General features: G+C 42.3%; 1 protein-coding gene across 1 annotated transcript; it reads left to right on the top strand.

Moving 5' to 3' along the window:
* Window positions 1–362: 362 nt before the first annotated feature.
* KCNV2 (potassium voltage-gated channel modifier subfamily V member 2) lies at window positions 363–16456 on the top strand (the record flags this gene model as incomplete). Its single annotated transcript, XM_082618773.1, has 2 exons — window positions 363–1754; window positions 16175–16456. The coding sequence occupies 2 exons, from the start codon at window positions 363–365 to the stop codon at window positions 16454–16456; spliced, it is 1674 nt and encodes a 557-aa protein (XP_082474899.1).
* Window positions 16457–16765: the final 309 nt, after the last annotated feature.

Below are 16765 nucleotides of genomic sequence, written 5' to 3'. Positions count from 1 at the left end.
GATTTAAGACCACATAATCATCCTCTAGGTCACAGAGTGGAGGGAGAGGGGGAGGAAACTGACTAAGAGGCTCTAAATCCCCCCTAACACTTGCTTCTTCCCTATCAGCAAGATTAGAGCAGTCAACAGCCGTCTGCCTAGGCGTTCAGATCCGGCAGGCTGGGCTGGGCTGGGCTGGGCTGGGCTGCCCAGGGCCCGAGGAGGGACAGCTCTGAGGGCGATGCTGTGGACCCCAGGTCTGTGGTCCGGGCCGGTCTCTCTACAACAGTGCAGAGCACGTGATCCATCTACCAGTGGCAGTGAGCAGGCTGGGGACCTTACCACAACCAGGAGGGAAAAGCAAGGGTCCACTTCCTCCAGCCATGCTGAAACAGAATGAGAGGAGGCGGTCTTGGGGCTACAGGTCCTGGCACACTACGGAGAGTGAAGACGCCTCCCAGGCAGTGGGCAGCCAACAACGCAGGAGCATCTGCTCCTTGGGGGCCCTCCCGGGTTCCCAGGCCAGCGTCCCACCGTGGACCGAGGGCAACTGTAGCTACTACATCGAGGAGGACACAGATACCGAGGAGGAGCAGCAGTGGACAGACGACCCGGCAGAGGAGGACCAGCAGCCAGGAGAGGCCACCACCGACCAAGACGAAGGCGGCACCGACGCTCCGGTGGTGTCGTCCACTCTGAAAGTGAACGTGGGCGGCCACAGTTACCACCTGGAGTACGCCGAGCTGGCCAGCTACCCCAAGACGCGCCTGGGCCGCCTGGCCACCTCCACCAGCCGCAGCCGCCAGCTGCGCCTGTGCGACGATTATGAGGCGCAGACGGACGAATACTTCTTCGACCGCGACCCGGAGATCTTCCAGCTCATCTACAACTTCTACGCATCCGGGGTGCTGCTGGTGCGCGACGAGCTGTGCCCGCGCTGCTTCCTGGAGGAACTGGGCTACTGGGGCGTACGGCTCAAGTACACGCCGCGCTGCTGCCTCATCTGCTTCGAGGAGAGGCGCGACGAGCTGAGCGAGCAGCTCAAGATCCAGCGTGAGCTGCGCGCCCAGGCACAGGCCGAGGAGGCCGAGGAGCTCTTCCGAGACATGCGCTTCTATGGGCCGCAGCGGCGCCGCCTCTGGAACCTCATGGAGAAGCCCTTCTCGTCGGTGGCCGCCAAGGCCATCGGGGTGGCCTCCAGCCTCTTCGTGCTCATCTCCGTCGTGGCGCTGGTGCTCAACACGGTGGAGGAGATGCAGCAGCAGGCGGAGCAGGGTGCAGGCGGTGGCAACCTGCGGCCCTTTCTGGAGCACGTGGAGATGCTATGCATGGCTTTCTTCACGCTGGAGTTCCTGCTGCGCCTGGCCTCCACGCCCGACCTGCGGCGCTTCGCGCGGAGCGCCCTCAACCTGGTGGACCTGGTGGCCATCCTGCCACTCTACCTGCAGCTGCTGCTCGAGTGCTTCACGAGCGAGGACCAGGTGCGCTGCAAGGGCTCGCCGCACGAGCATGAACTCGAGACCATGGACCGCGTGGGCCAGGTGCTGCGCGTCATGCGCCTCCTGCGCATCTTCCGCATCCTCAAGCTGGCGCGCCACTCCACCGGCCTGCGCGCCTTCGGCTTCACGCTGCGCCAGTGCTACCAGCAGGTGGGCTGCCTGCTGCTCTTCATCACCATGGGCATCTTCACCTTCTCTGCGGCCGTCTACTCCGTGGAGCACGACGTGCGTGGAACCAACTTCACCAGCATCCCCCACGCCTGGTGGTGGGCCGCGGTGAGCCCCACGGCCCGTGGGCTTTCCCACCCACTTCCCCAGCCCGACAGACGCTGCTCCTCCCCTTCCCGGGTCATGCCACCTGCCTTGCTTTGTTCCCTCATCTTTGCCCTGCCTTGTTTAACGGCCATTGCTTTCTCCATTCCTTCGATGTCCCTCCCCAGCTTCAACAAAAGATAAAAACAACAAAACAGAAAAAACAAAACAAAACAAAAAAAATGGGTGGGTGCTAAAGGGTTGGAAAGACATAGTCCAGTAAGAAAGACATAGTCCAAGAAATTTGGTGTGGTCCTAGTTATCTCCAAATCTAGATTTAGTCTTAATACCCCTGAGAGGCTGATTTTAAGGAACAGTCATTGTTCACGTTCGTGGGAAGATTCATCTGCGTCATTCTTGTTATTTGTCCCTTACTGAACACCTATTGTCCTAAGTGGTTTATAAAGTGTATCTTATTTCGGCATCACAACCATGTGTGGTGGTTAGGATCACTATTTTTTTAAGAGGAAAATTTTCCTTCAAGTTTTGAAGGAAGCCGTCCATGTATGCAGGGGAGGAAATGAGACTTGGCTGAAGAGCGTCAGCCCTCACTGAAATCCCACTGGTTCTAGCTAAATCTGAGCAGCTAACACTGAAACTTGCTCCAATGCCACAAAAATTCTTTCAGGACATGGCATTATTGCCCCATTTTACAGCTAGAGGCATTGAGGTGCAGATAATTTGAGTTATAATAACAGTTTAGACTCACAGCTAAAGGTAGTAACGTGAGGACTGGAACCCAAGCCTGTCCAGTTGCAAAATGCATGCCCTTTCCACAGCCCAGCACTGCCTCTTTCAAGCTTTAGTTTTTCTGCATGCCTTGCTTAATTTGCACTTAGTATATTAGTTATTTTTGTCATATTCTTTGGTGTTTGCCTTTTATAATGATTTATGCCATTTACTCAAATATCTGTGTTTCTGATATGCTAGACTAAATCCTTGGAAAATCCCTGAATCCCTGGAAATGCCGAGTGGGTCTTCTAAGATCAATGAACACGCTGATATATGTGCATAGGAAAGAACTGGGTGTATGCTTTCCTTATTTTCTTTAAATAGCTTGTTTGTAATGCCTTTAAAGACATTAAGCAAATATAACCAGTTTTCCCTATATTAGAAAGTGGATATTTTCAACACTAACATTGGATATGTTAGAACCCACAGTCTGGAGTTCTGATATGAACCTACCCAGGGCTCCTACTAATAGTGTAGTATAGTGGAATGGAAGATTTAGATTTAGATTCCAGTCCCAGATCAGCTAATAATTAACTGTGATCCTACATGATTAACTGTGAAACCTCACTCCCTAACTCCCTGTCCTCAGTTTCTTCATCTCAAAAGGGGAGGGTGTAGAGCTCTACAACTCAGTGAGTCTTGCTTCCCTGGAAAGCAGAGCTCTCATATGTACAACAAGATTTGTGAGCTTTCTTCAGTGATGGGATGATGTTAGGCTCTTCCAAACGAGCTGGCCAAATGCCGCTCCTCTGATCATATTCCAAATGACAAAAGGTCATCCCCATAGTAGATAAATCATGTGTACAGACGGGGCTGATGAAAGATGATTTGTCCCCAGCAAAGGACATTTACTTTGGAGGTGAGTAACGCAAGGAGGGAAAAGAGAAAATCCACAGGCTGATGATATAATACCAAGTTTTAGAGAGCCAAGTTTCCATTCGTCCAAATATCTTAGAAGGCTAGTGTATGTAAGCTACACCTAGTGAACTCTTGGATACTATATTTTGAATACACAAAACGTTTTCTACCTTTTGTATATTAATATAAAATTTTTGATAAGAATTCTATTCCTAATAATGGATTTTTCTTTTTAAAAAAATTCCTGAAGTGAATGCCTAGTGATCCCCTTTAATTTCTTGATGTGTTTATTGTTTAATAACATTTAAATTTTCAAATTATCCGCTTCTTAATATTAACAAAAATTATCTTACTCAAGGTCACTGTTTTCTATAGACTTTACAATAAAACTTGAATCACCATTCAATTTCTATCCATAACAAATTTTACTAATTATTGCTTTTACCAATGTGAATTTTCTTTTGTAGCTATTAGCTCTATCAGGCACTATTTTCACAGGCCAAAATTTACACGTCAACCTACCATTTACCAACCTTAACCTTTACCAATGACCTTTATCCATTTTATTCTCTGAGAATTATACATACTATTAAAAATCATTATGGATTAAAGACTGATAGCTTGTGTTCGTTTCTAAACTAACCTATGAAAACAATAGGAGCAACTCCCCTTGAACATTTGAGGACTGCTCTATTCCCCAGGACCAATATACTATTAACCCAATTCTTCTATATACTTCTTATGACATTGTATATTGTGTAGTAAGGGCCCTTATTTTCAATATAGCAAAGAGAAAAGAAGATGCCAAGTAAAAAGATGCAAAATATTAGGACCAATTCTTCACAAAAATCCATCTTCTTCATTCATTGAGCAAGATTTTTTTTTAACATCTTTATTGGAGTATAATTGCTTTACAATGTTGTGTTAGTTTCTGCTGTATAACAAAGTGAATCAACTATACGTATACATATATCCCCATATCCCTTCCCTCTTGCCTCTCCTCCCCACCCTCCCTATCCCACCCCTCTAGGTGGACACAAAGCACCTAGCTGATCTCCCTGTGCTATGCGGCTTCTTCCCACTAGCTATCTATTTCATGTTTGGTAGTGTACATATGTCCATGCCACTCTCTCACTTCCTCCCAACTTACCCTTCCACCCCTCCGTGTCCTCAAGTCCATTCTCTACGTCTGCATCTTTATACCTGTCTTGCCCCTAGGTTCTTCAGAACCATTTTTTTAAGACTCCATATATGTGTGTTAGCATACGGTATTTGTTTTTCTTTTCCTGACTTACTTCACTATGTATGACAGACTCTAGGTCCATCCACCTCACTACAAATAACTCAATTAATTTCTTTTTATGGCTGAGTAATATTCCATTGTATATATGTGCCACATCTTCTTTACCCATTCATCTGTCAGTGGACACTTAGGTTGCTTCCATGTCCTGGCTATTGTAAATAGAACTGCAATGGACATTGTGGTACATGACTCTTTTTGAATTATGGTTTTCTCAGGGTATATGCCCAGTAGTGGGTTTGCTGGGTCATATAGTAGTTCTACTTTTACTTTTTTAAGGAACCTCCATACTGTTCTCCATAGTGGCTGTATCAATTTACATTCCCACCAACAGTGCAAGGGGGTTCCCTTTTCTCTACACCCTCTCCAGCATCTATTGTTTGTAGATTTTTTGATGATGGCCATTCTGACGGGTGTGAGGTGATACCTCATTGTAGTTTTGATTTGCATTTCTCTAATGATCAGTGATGTTGAGCATCCTTTCATGTGTTTGTTGGCAATCTGTATATCTTCTTTGGAGAAATGTCTATTTAGGTCTTCTGCCCATTTTTGGATGGGATTTTTTTTTTTTGAAATTGAGCTGCATGAGCTGCTTGTATATTTTGGAGATTAGTCCTTTATCAGTTGCTTCATTGGCAAATATTTTCTCCCATTCTGAGGGCTGTCTTTTCATCTGTTTTATAGTTTCCTTTGCTGTAAAAAAGCTTTTAAGTTTCATTAGGTCCCCTTTGTTTATTTTTGTTTTTACTTCCATTTCTCTAGGAGGTGGGTCAAAAAGGATCTTGCTGTGATTTATGTCATAGAGTGTTCTTCCTATGTTTTCCTCTAAGAGTTTTATAGTGTCTGGCCTTACATTTAGGTGTTTAATCCATTTTGAGTTTACTTTTGTGTATGGTGTTAGGGAGTGTTCTAATTTCATCCTTTTGCATGTAGCTGTCCAGTTTTCCCAGCACCACTTACTGAAGAGGCTATCTTTTCTCCATTGTATACTCTTGCCTCCTTTATCAAAGATAAGGTGACCATATGTGCATGGGTTTATCTCTGGGCTTTCTATCCTGTTCCATTGATCTATATTTCTGTTTTTGTGCCAGTACCATACTGTCTTGATTACTTTAGCTTTATACTATAGTCTGAAGTCAGGGAGCCTAATTCCTCCAGCTCCGTTTTTCTTTCTCAAGATTACTTGGCTCTCCAGGGTCTTTTGTGTTTCCATACAAATTGTAAAATTTTTTGTTCTACTTCTGTGAAAAATGCCTTTGGTAGTTTGATAGGGATTGCATTGAATCTGTAGATTGCTTTGGGTAGTATAGTCATTTTCACAATGTTGATTCTTCCAATCCAAGAACATGGTATATCTCTCCACCTGTTTGTATCATCTTTAATTTCTTTCATCAGTGTCTTACAGTTTTCTGCATACAGGTCTTTTGTCTCCTTAGGTAGGTATATTCCTAGGTATTTTATTCTTTTTGTTGCATTGGTAAATGAGAGTGTTTCCTTAATTTCTCTTTCAGATTTTTCATCATTAGTGTACAGGAATGCCAGAGATTTCTGTGCATTAATTTTGTATCCTGCTACTTTACCAAATTCATTGATTAGCTCTAGTAGTTTTCTGGTAGCATCTTTAGGATTCTCTATGTATAGTATCATGTCATCTGCAAACAGTGACAGTTTTACTTCTTCTTTTTTGATTTGGATTCCTTTTATTTCTTCTTCTCTGATTGCTGTGGCTAAAAGTTCCCAAACTATGTTGAATAATCGTGGGTGACAGTGGGCAACCTTGTCTTGTTCCTGATCTTAGAGGAAATGCTTTCAGTTTTCACCATTGAGAATGATGTTGGCTGTGGGTTTGTCATATATGGCCTTTATTATGTTGAGGTAGGTTCCCTCTATGCCTACTTTCTGGAGAATTTTTATCATAAATGTGTGTTGAATTTTGTCAAAAGCTTTCTCTGCATCTATTGAGATGATCATATGATTTTTATTCTTCAGTTTGTTAATATGGTGTATCACATTGATTGATCTGCCTATACTGAAGAACCTTTGCATTCCTGGGATAAACCTCACTTGATCATGGTGTATGGTCCTTTTAATGTGCTGTTGGATTCTGTTTGCTGGTATTTTGTTGAGGATCTTTGCATCTATGTTCATCAGTGATATTGGCCAGTAGTTTTCTTTCTTTGTGACATCTTTGTCTGGTTTTGGTAGCCTCATAGAATGAATTTGGGAGTGTTCCTCCCTCTGCTATATTTTGGAAGAGTTTGAGAAGGGTAGGTGTTAGCTCTTCTCTAAATGTTTGATAGAATTCACCTGTGAAGCCATCTGGTCCTGGACTTTTTTTTGTTGGAAGATTTCTAATCACAGTTTCAATTTCAGTGCTTGTGATTGGTCTGTTTATATTTTCTATTTCTTCCTGGTTCAGTCTCAGAAGGTTGTGCTTTTCTAAGAATTTGTCCTTTTTTTCCAGGTTGTCCATTTCATTGGCATATAGTTGCTTGTAGTAATCTCTCATGATCTTTTGTATTTCTGCAGTGTCAGTTGTTACTTCTCCTTTTTCATTTTCTAATTCTGTTGATTAGAGTCTTCTCCCTTTTTTTCTTGATGAGTCTGGCTAATGGTTTATCAATTTTGTTTATCTTCTCAAAGAACCAGTGTTAATTTTATTGACCTTTGCTATCATTTCCTTCATTTCTTTTTCATTTATTTCTGATCTGATCTTTATGATTTCTTTCCTTCTGCTAACTTCGGGGTTTTATTTGTTCTTCTTTCTCTAATTGCTTTAGGTGTAAGGTTAGGTTGTTTATTTGAGATTCTTTTTTCTTGAGGTAGGATCGTATTGCTATAAACTTCCCTCTTAGAACTGGTTTTGCTGCATCCCGTAGGTTTTGGGTCATCGTGTTTTCATTGTCATTTGCTTCTAGGTATTTTTTTATTTTCTCTTTGATTTCTTCAGTGATCACTTCGTTATTTAGCAGCGTACTGTTTAGCCTCCATATGTTTGTATTTTTTACAGTTTTTTCCTGTAATTGATATCTAGTCTCATAGTGTTGTGGTCAGAAAAGATACTTGATATGATTTCAATTTTCTTAAATTTACCAAGGCTTGATTTGTGACACAAGATATGATCTATCTTGGAGAATGTTCCATGAGCACTTAAGAAGAAAATGTATTCTGTTGTTTTTGGATGGAATGTCCTATAAACATTAATTAAGTCCATATTGTTTAATGTATCATTTAAAGCTTGTGTTTCCTTATTTATTTTCATTTTGGATGATGTCCCTTGGTGAAAGTGGGGTGTTCAAGTCGTGTTACTGTCGATTTCCCCTTTTATGGCTGTTAGCATTTCCCTTATGTATTGAGGTACTCCTATGTTGGGTGCATAAATATTTACAATTGTTATATCTTCTTCTTGGATTGATCCCTTGATATTCTGTAGTGTCCTTCTTTGTCTCTTGTAATAGTCTTTGTTTTAAAGTCTATTTTGCCTAATATGAGAATTGCTACTCCAGCTTTCTTTTGATTTCCATTTGCATGGAATATCTTTTTCCATCCCCTCATTTTCAGTCTGTATGTGTCCCTAGGTCTCAAGTGGGTCTCTTGTAGACATATATACAGGTCTTCTTTTTGTATGCATTCAGCCAGTCTATGTCTTTTGGTTGGAGCATTTAATCCATTTACATTTAAGGTAATTATCAATATGTATGTTCTTATTACCATTTTCTTAATTGTTTTGGGTTTGTTTTTGTAGGTCTTTTCCTTCTCTTGTGTTTCCTGCCTATAAAAGTTTCTTTAGCATCTGTTGTAAGGCTGGTTTGGTGGTGCTGAATTCTCTTAGCTTTTGCTTGTCTGTAAAGGTTTCAATTTCTCTGTCGAATCTGAATGAGGTCCTCACTGGGTAATCTTGGTTTTAGGTTTTTCCCTTTCATCACTTTAAATATATCCTGCCACTCCCTTCTGGTTTTCAGAGTTTCTGCTGAAAGATCAGCTGTTAACCTTCTGGGGATTCCCTTGTATGTTACTTGTTGCTTTTCCCTTGCTGCTTTTAATATTTTTTTTATTTAATTTTTGATAGTTTGATTAATATGTGTCTTGGCATGTTTCTCCTTGGATTTATCCTGTATGGGACTCCTGCACTTCCTGGACTTGGTTGACTATTTCCTTTCCCATATTAGGGAAGTTTTCAACCATAATCTCTTCAAATATTTTTTCAGTCCCTTTCTTTTTGTCTTCTTCTTCTGGGACCCCTATAATTCAAATGTTGGTGCATTTGTTTTTGTCCCAGAGGTCTCTGAGAATGTCCTCAATTCTTTTCATCCTTTTTTCTTTATTCTGCTCTGTGGTAATTATTTCCACTATTTTATCTTCCAGGTCACTTATCCATTTTTCTGCCTCAGTTATTCTGCTATTGATTCCTTCTAGAGAATTTTTAATTTCATTTATTGTGTTGTTCATCATTGCTTATTTTCTCTTTAGTTCTTCTAGGTCCTTGTTAAACATTTCTTGTTTTTTCTCCATTCTATTTCCAAGATTTGGATCATCTTTACTACCATTACTCTGAATTCTTTTTCAGGTAGACTGCGTATTTCCTCTTCATTTGTTAGGTCTGGTGGGTTTTTATCTTGCTCCTTCATCTGTGTGTTTTTCTGTCTTCTTATTTTGCTTAACTTACTGTGTTTGGAGTCTCCTTTTTGCAGGCTGCAGGTTTTGTAGTTCCCATTGTTTTTGGTGTCTGCCCCCACTGGCTACGGTTGGTTCAATGGGTTGTGTATGCTTCCTAGTGGAGGGAACTGGTGCCTGTGTTCTGGTGGATGAGGCTGGGTCTTGTCTTTCTGGTGGGCAGGGCCGTGTCCAGTGGTGTGTTTTGGGGTGTCTGTGAACTTAGTATGATTTTAGGCAGCCTCTCTGCTAATGGGTGGGGTTGTGTTCCTGTCTTGCTAGTTGTTTGGCATGGGGTGTTCAGCACTGGAGGTGAGCAAGATTTTTTTTGAGCACTTAGTGTGCCAAGGAGTATTCTAAATACTAGGGATACCGAGTAATAAGGGGAAAAAAAAAAGGTGAAATTTTTTCCCTCATGGAGTTTACATCCTAATGGAGAAAGATAATAAATCATTTCAGATATGAGTGTGTCTTATATAGGATAATAGGATAGAGAGTGATCTGGGTGGCAGAATCTTCCTTTGATGGACTAGTGGAATAGTCAGAGAAGCCTTCTTGGAGAAGATGACATTGAATTAAATCTTGAATGATGAGAAGGAAGTCATCTAAATAGACGTGACCAAGCAGACATGAGAATCTGAGAAGTAGAATTCTAAAAGTAACTCTGATCCAATAGTCTCCAAGCATTTTATTTATCATATGTCTCATAATTTTAAAAAGTCTGAGCACACACCTATGATAAATATATGTTTAGTTAATCATAAGTTAGAAGCTATTTATTGCTATAATAACAATGCATCACAAACCACCCCAAAATTCAGTGGCTTGAAATGTCAAGCATCTATTTGCCTTGTGAGTTTGCAAGTCAGCAACTCAGACTGGTTTCAAGTACAAGGTTAGAAGAACCTTGGACTGGTGTTAGCTGCTCTCATCACAGTCTGATGGTCAGCTGGCTGACAGCTGGATGAAGAAGGAGACTAGGTCTTTCATCATCCAGCAGGCATGTATCCATGGCCGTGGCAAAGGGCAAGAGAGAGAGAGTGCAAGCCCAATCATGCAAGCACTGATAAGCTTCTGTTCATGGCACTTGCTCAACTCATTGGCCAGAGCGAGTCACAAGGCCAAACTCAGAGTCAAAGGGAAAAGCAGGTTAGCCCACTTACTGTAGGAAAGCACTGCAAAGTTATATGGCAAAGAGCTTGGATACAGGAAGATACAAAGAATTGGGTCCAGTAATACAATCATTCTACTGCATTAAGATATTACTGCTCAAATATATTATGTGTATCAGAAAACATACACTCACACATTGAAAATGTAAAGAGGTAAAGAAAAACAGGATTGATATTTTCTTGCCCCATGCTAGTGCTGTAGCCCTTGTGGTATATTCACCCACATTAGGGACAGGTTCTCTAATCCCTCCCTCCATGTGTTTTTAGTACTCTCAGACAACCCCAAAATCTGACTTGTTTTTAATAATCTCGCCTCTATCTATGCCAAGGATCCTGCAACCTTCCTCTGTAAATCAACTCGGGGTTTTAAGAGAAACACAGTCATTTTCATTATTGTGAATTCTCCTACAGCTGCAGAACAAATCCCTCATGGACACTCATGTCTGCAAATGCTCATGCATTAGGATATAAGATAGACCCATCCTACTCATCTGTCAAATGGAGGTTATTTGTAAGCACTAATGTAATAGGAAACATATGTAAAAACGCTAGCCTGTACTCTATCCTCAGTAAATAGAAGCTACCATATCTGACTAGTTGATAGCCTTTATCACGTGGAAGCAATAACCTTTGCTTCCAGATTCATTTTTGGGAAAAGAAAACAGAAGTGATTCCTTCTCTCCTGGGGAAAAGAGAGAGGCTGTAAGATGCACAAAAGGGTCAGCTGTTCTATCTTGGGAGAGTTTCTGAGTGTCCAAATAAACAGGCCCATGCCTGGAGCAGCTCCAGCCGTGTTAGGACTCTCCGGGTTGCCTGGGTGTGGGAAATGCTCGGCATAGCTCAACAAGAACAATTAGCTCTATGATGAAGCCGTAAGCTTTGGCCTCTGTTGTGGCTATGTTTTTAAGGAGAAAAGGACAATTGGGCTGTTCAACAGACCATTTCCTTCTGAGCTTTCCAGAGCAAGTTAAAGCTGTAGAAACTAAATAGGAAACTATGTCATGAACTCATTCCTTCAAAAATTAATGAAAACTATCTCTAGCTGAAGCATCAGATAGTTGTAGCCCAGAGACCTTGTTTCTATCTTTGTTTTCCTCAAGTATGCTACCTTTTCCTTGCAAATAGGTGGCACTTAGAAGATCACTGAGATTTATTTTATTTTTATTGATTGCTTGCTTGCTTTGAGAAGACCCCTTTGGAAGGTGAATTGGGATAACAGAAAACAAAACGTGAGATATTTTAAACAGAAGGAATTTGATACAGGGAGATAGAAACATAGGCTGGAAGAGCAAAAAGGAGAAAGTGAGATAACCCAAAGATTGGTAACTGTAGGAAATAGTGTTGGCCCCAGAACTGGGGAGACAAATGGGAGAAGGTAGAGTTACTGGAACCTAGGTGTACAGAGAAGGAACCACTGTGTAGCTGTTGCCGGACCCCTAAGATGGCATCACGAGGCTGGTGCTGGGTGTGCTGAAAGATGCCTGAGCCATAGCTTTCTGCTGTGGTTGAAGGATGATGACAGAAACCAGAAGCAGGAAGAGAGACCCTAACTTCCTCATTCCATCTTCTAGTCTCCCAACCGTGTCTCTCATTGGCAGAGCCTAACCAGAAGACAGCAGGCAAGGAAATCTGAGAAATGTAGTTTGCATCCTCCCAGCCGCTGAATTACAGAAAAGAGCACAGAAGGGTATCGGGCTTAGGGCTGAGAGATAATGAGTAAATGTCTGGCACAGAAGGCATTAAAGTTCTCCTAGCTTCTTCAGAAATAGCACAGGAGCCATAAAGGGGGGCAAAGGCTCTTAGGCACTTTTATAACTTTTGATCTGGCAGACTCCTGATTTTGGGAGTCTTTTGTCTCCCCCTTTTGTCTCTCTAAACTCTTCCTGTTGGCCAATGTAACTTGAGTGGGACATGATAGAATTGTAGAGGGCAGGGAGAAGTAGCAAGTAAGCTGAGGATGTGGAGGGCATTGTCACTATTGTGTACCTTTCTAGGAATAGATCCCAAACTTGCCTTAGCTTCTGCACACCTCCCCCTTATTGTACAATTTATGTACATGTCAGAACTTTCATATACGGATGAGGCCGGTTGTTCTTTTCAAGGTGATTACCCATGACCTCATTCTAACAGTGCTTCCACTGATCAAAGCATTTTTTGAATTCCACTGAGGAATTATCTTCAGTGCCTGTGACATGTCCATTTATTAATACTTCTTTGTAGTGGGGCTAAATCTTTACTTTTTTGAAGGTGGATTCAATATTTTTAAATAGTCAAGACCCTTGAGTTGAAGACGGCACCTAGAGTTAACCCTCAAGGGGGATAAGAACACTTGTTTCAAGGTCATGCCACTGAATCCTCTGTGCAGATTATAATCCCAGAGAGGAATTCCTAAAATATTTGTAGCAGCAGCAGCATGGGTAAGCTAAGTAGAGCCTTTGAAGCTAAATCCTTTAAAGGACAATATGCACTGAAGTATGTCATAATTTTAACCAGAAAACGTTAGTCGTTACCACCTCGAATTCTTTGGGAAAACTAAGAAGAGGTGTTAATTCTTTTGAAAAATCAGTTTTATTCCCTGAGATCATAATTCCCAGATGCAGGGATTACTGGGTGCTAAAATGTAATCTGTGCACAGGTCATTATGAAGGAAACAAACATGCCTTGCTGAAGGAGAAATTCAAGTATAGTTATTCTAAAGTTTCAGAGAAAAACTGGATACTTGTTCTCCTTGTAACATTTAGTTGGTCAGGATTTGCTGATTAGTGGGTGAACTGCTAGGGAAAGGTTACATTCTGGCTTTCGGGGTCCAATGGCTAGGGAAAATGTGTACATTTTCAACGGAATGGTAAGTTTCTAGTTTACAGAGTGGCTGGGCCAGTCAGTTTTTTCAGGATATTAAGATGGATTGCAGAAATTTCAGTCACATTTCCAAACCCCACTCCTGCTAATGTGAGAACTCACTCTGGGAGGTCACTTTGGTCCTTCTGGGACCTTCCATTTTTCATGCTCATTCAGGGAGAAATGGTTTGGCCTGTGGAACATGGAGAAAACATTTCCAAAGGCCAAGGAATCCAGAGTTCCTCTGGGGCCAAGAAGCAAGAAGCAGATCACCGGTTGAGTCAAACAGACAGTGCATAAATTAGCTATGCATTTTGAACAAATTCTTCAGAATCAGTCATACAGAGACTCATAGCAGAAGAGATCTTTTCTCTAAAAATAGAGATCCAAGACATACAAAAATATTTAGACCATATTATGCACATCAAATATTTAATCTTCCTTCAGCCAATTCTCTTTGCTTTTGACTTTTTGCTCAAAGTTCAGCCAAAAAAAGAAATTGGGGTTGGGAGAGAAGCAAAGCCAGTGTGGGGACTGAGCAGAAGTTTAAATTAGGTACTTTGTCTCAATTCCTTTCCTTCCTCTGTATCCTCCTATCTCCAACCCTCCCCCCAATCCTGGACCCTTGAGGGGCTGGTTTACACCAAAGCCTCTGCTTTGGCCTTTCATGGATGCTTCCTGTTCTGAAACTACCCCTTCCTGTCACTCGCTCTTATATCCAGACTCCCTTTAGGCCTCCTCCAGGGAAAGTCAACTGACTAAACATTCACACAGAGGTGCGAGTGACAGGGTTAGTGACAAATGAAAGCTGTTCACACACCTGGACAGAGATCTGACTCGGGTTCTTTTACTTTCAGTGTGGCCAGTGACAAGAAATACACACACACACACACACACACACACACACACAGCAAGCTTTTTTTTTTTTTTTTTAAGATTAGCCCACAATCTTATTTTATCACTGCCTCTCATGGCCCTGTGGTCGAGAATGTGGGAAAAGCAGATTCTCTACTGGAGACAGAGTGTCCCCCCCAATCTCCCTCACACAGCATTCGCAGGAGCCAGGGAAGAGCTTCTTTCCACAGCCCGCTGGTCTAACAAGCACAAGAACTAACATTATCCCTCACACACCCTGTGTGGCTCCTTCAATTCCTGTAACAGTCCTATGAGGTGAGCACTATTATTCTCTCTACATTTCAAAAGTAAAAACTGAGGCAGAGAGAATTTAGGCGACTTGCCCAAATCCCACAGCTGGGAAGCAGATTCAGACCCACGTGGCCTAGTGCCACACCTGCTTCCTTAACTTAGTCGACACCCTCCTGCCTGTGTTAGATGCTGTCTTGTGTTTTTCCACTATGAGAAAGGCAGCCCAGCCCTCAACAGTTCTCTCCCCGGAGACGGAGTAGTGAGAGGTAGTGTGCCACCCACCCCAAGAGGAGAGGTGCAACCTTCCCCTTTTTAAGGGCTGGATGGAGCTCTGGTTCTTATCTGCTCCACCAGGTTTGCCCAGCTGGCCCACTTCTCCATTTCATTCTAACTAATCAATCATACTTACTCTAAGTTCAAATTAATCCTTACATCATCGAAACAAAAATGTTTATATTTCTAAGTTAAAGGCTGTCTTTGTACAGATCAACAGGGTGACTGTATATTTTATAAAAGCATATGCTGGAAGATTGTGCGACGACACAAATCGATGAAGCCAATGTTGCCCTCTGGAGTTGTGCGATGCACAATTTTTTCAACTGTAATCAACAGCCCTGCCTAAAAGGCTTCTAGTAATTTTGCCAAGAGTCTGGGGACCAAAGGGAGTCTCAGGACATGAGGCATAAAAAACAGGTTCCGAGAGATTTTTCTGGGTTTTCTCCGGCTACATCGGCTGATAACTAGTCCCGTGGGTATCTGCATTTTAAAACAGAAGCTTGTTAACCTAAATAAATCTCTAATTAGTGGAATTTGAAGCAGTGTGACAAGTGTGATGGGAAGACTTTCATGCAGGGTGAACATATTTTTGGTCGGTGACGTCTTACAAAAATCCCTTCACAAAATAATGAGTGTGTTTCTCCAGACATTTGCAATTAAAGCACCTTCCTATAAAATATTTCATTTGAACTGCATAACAACTCTGAGAACTATTACAATTGTCTCTATTTTAAGGATGAGAGAAGGACCACAGAGGAGGTTGCTTAATGCTTTTTGCGTGCCTGACAAAGTGTGTGTGAAGTGCTTTGTAATCATTTTCTTATTTAGTCTTCACAAGAATCCTGAGAGTTAGTTATTATCCTCCTGTTTTAGATGCAGGAACCAAGGCTTAGAGACTCTGAATGTTTTGCCCAAGGTCACTCAGCTGGCAAGGGTCAGAGTCAGGACTTGAACCAGGTCTGACTGGTTCTAAGCCCAAGCTCTTTCCCGTACGTGTATCATGTAGGCAAATCCAGGGACTCAGTCCTAAATTTGGCCCCAGCTGAAGGAAGGCAAAGATCTACATTTATTGAGCCTATTCTACACCAGGAACGTCACACACATTATTCTTCTGTGCCCTTCACAACAACCCTTTAAAGTAGATATAACTCCCCTGTATTGTAAGAAAATTGATAAGCGATAGGGTTTAAACCCAAGCCTTTCAGCTCCAAAGCTTATCTTCTTTCCATGCCCCAGGTCTTGCAGGCCACCTTTCCAGTACCTCCTAAAGCTGACTCCGTGTGAGGAGCTGTTATACAACCACGTGCACCTTCAGCGGGACGGAAGACACCTCTCCCTGCCTGGTTCTCTCCCTTTCTTCTCCTCGCTCTCGATGCTGACAATTCCACTCTACTTTCCTTCCCTCACAGGTGAGCATCTCCACGGTGGGCTATGGAGACATGTACCCAGAGACTCACCTGGGCCGGCTTTTTGCCTTCCTCTGCATTGCTTTCGGGATCATCCTCAACGGGATGCCCATTTCCATCCTCTACAACAAATTCTCCGATTACTACAGCAAGCTCAAGGCTTACGAGTACACCGCCATACGAAGGGAAAGGGGCAATGTGGAGTTCATGCAGAGAGCCAGAAAGAAGATAGCTGAGTGCTTGGCTGGAAACAACCCACAGCCCAACCCAAGGCAAAATAATTAAGATTTGTTAGGATGTGCGGCTGGTCGATGCCATGAATTTCAAGGCTTCCTTCCTCCTTCCTTTTTTTCATTATCAGGATTACCAGTGAAAGGACACGTGAAGCAGACGTACACAAAAGGCATTCAGTTCACAAAAATCTACCTCTAGAAATGTTCATTTTGGCCCAAACTCAGACTGCCTCATGTTACTCTGTAACTAACAGTGTTGTGTAAGATACTGACCTTCCCGATGACATTGATATTGAAACCTCCTTGAGAGAAGCAACAGTGAAGATTTCTCTTGCAGCTTCTCGTGGCTTTTCAATAGATA

The sequence above is a fragment of the Mesoplodon mirus genome (assembly GCF_964341445.2).
Source record: "Mesoplodon mirus genome assembly, chromosome: 1".
In the NCBI taxonomy this organism is placed as follows: Eukaryota; Metazoa; Chordata; class Mammalia; order Artiodactyla; family Ziphiidae; genus Mesoplodon; species Mesoplodon mirus.
The sequence above is the reverse complement of the archived record's forward strand: the minus strand, read 5'-3'. Positions and strand labels throughout refer to the sequence as shown.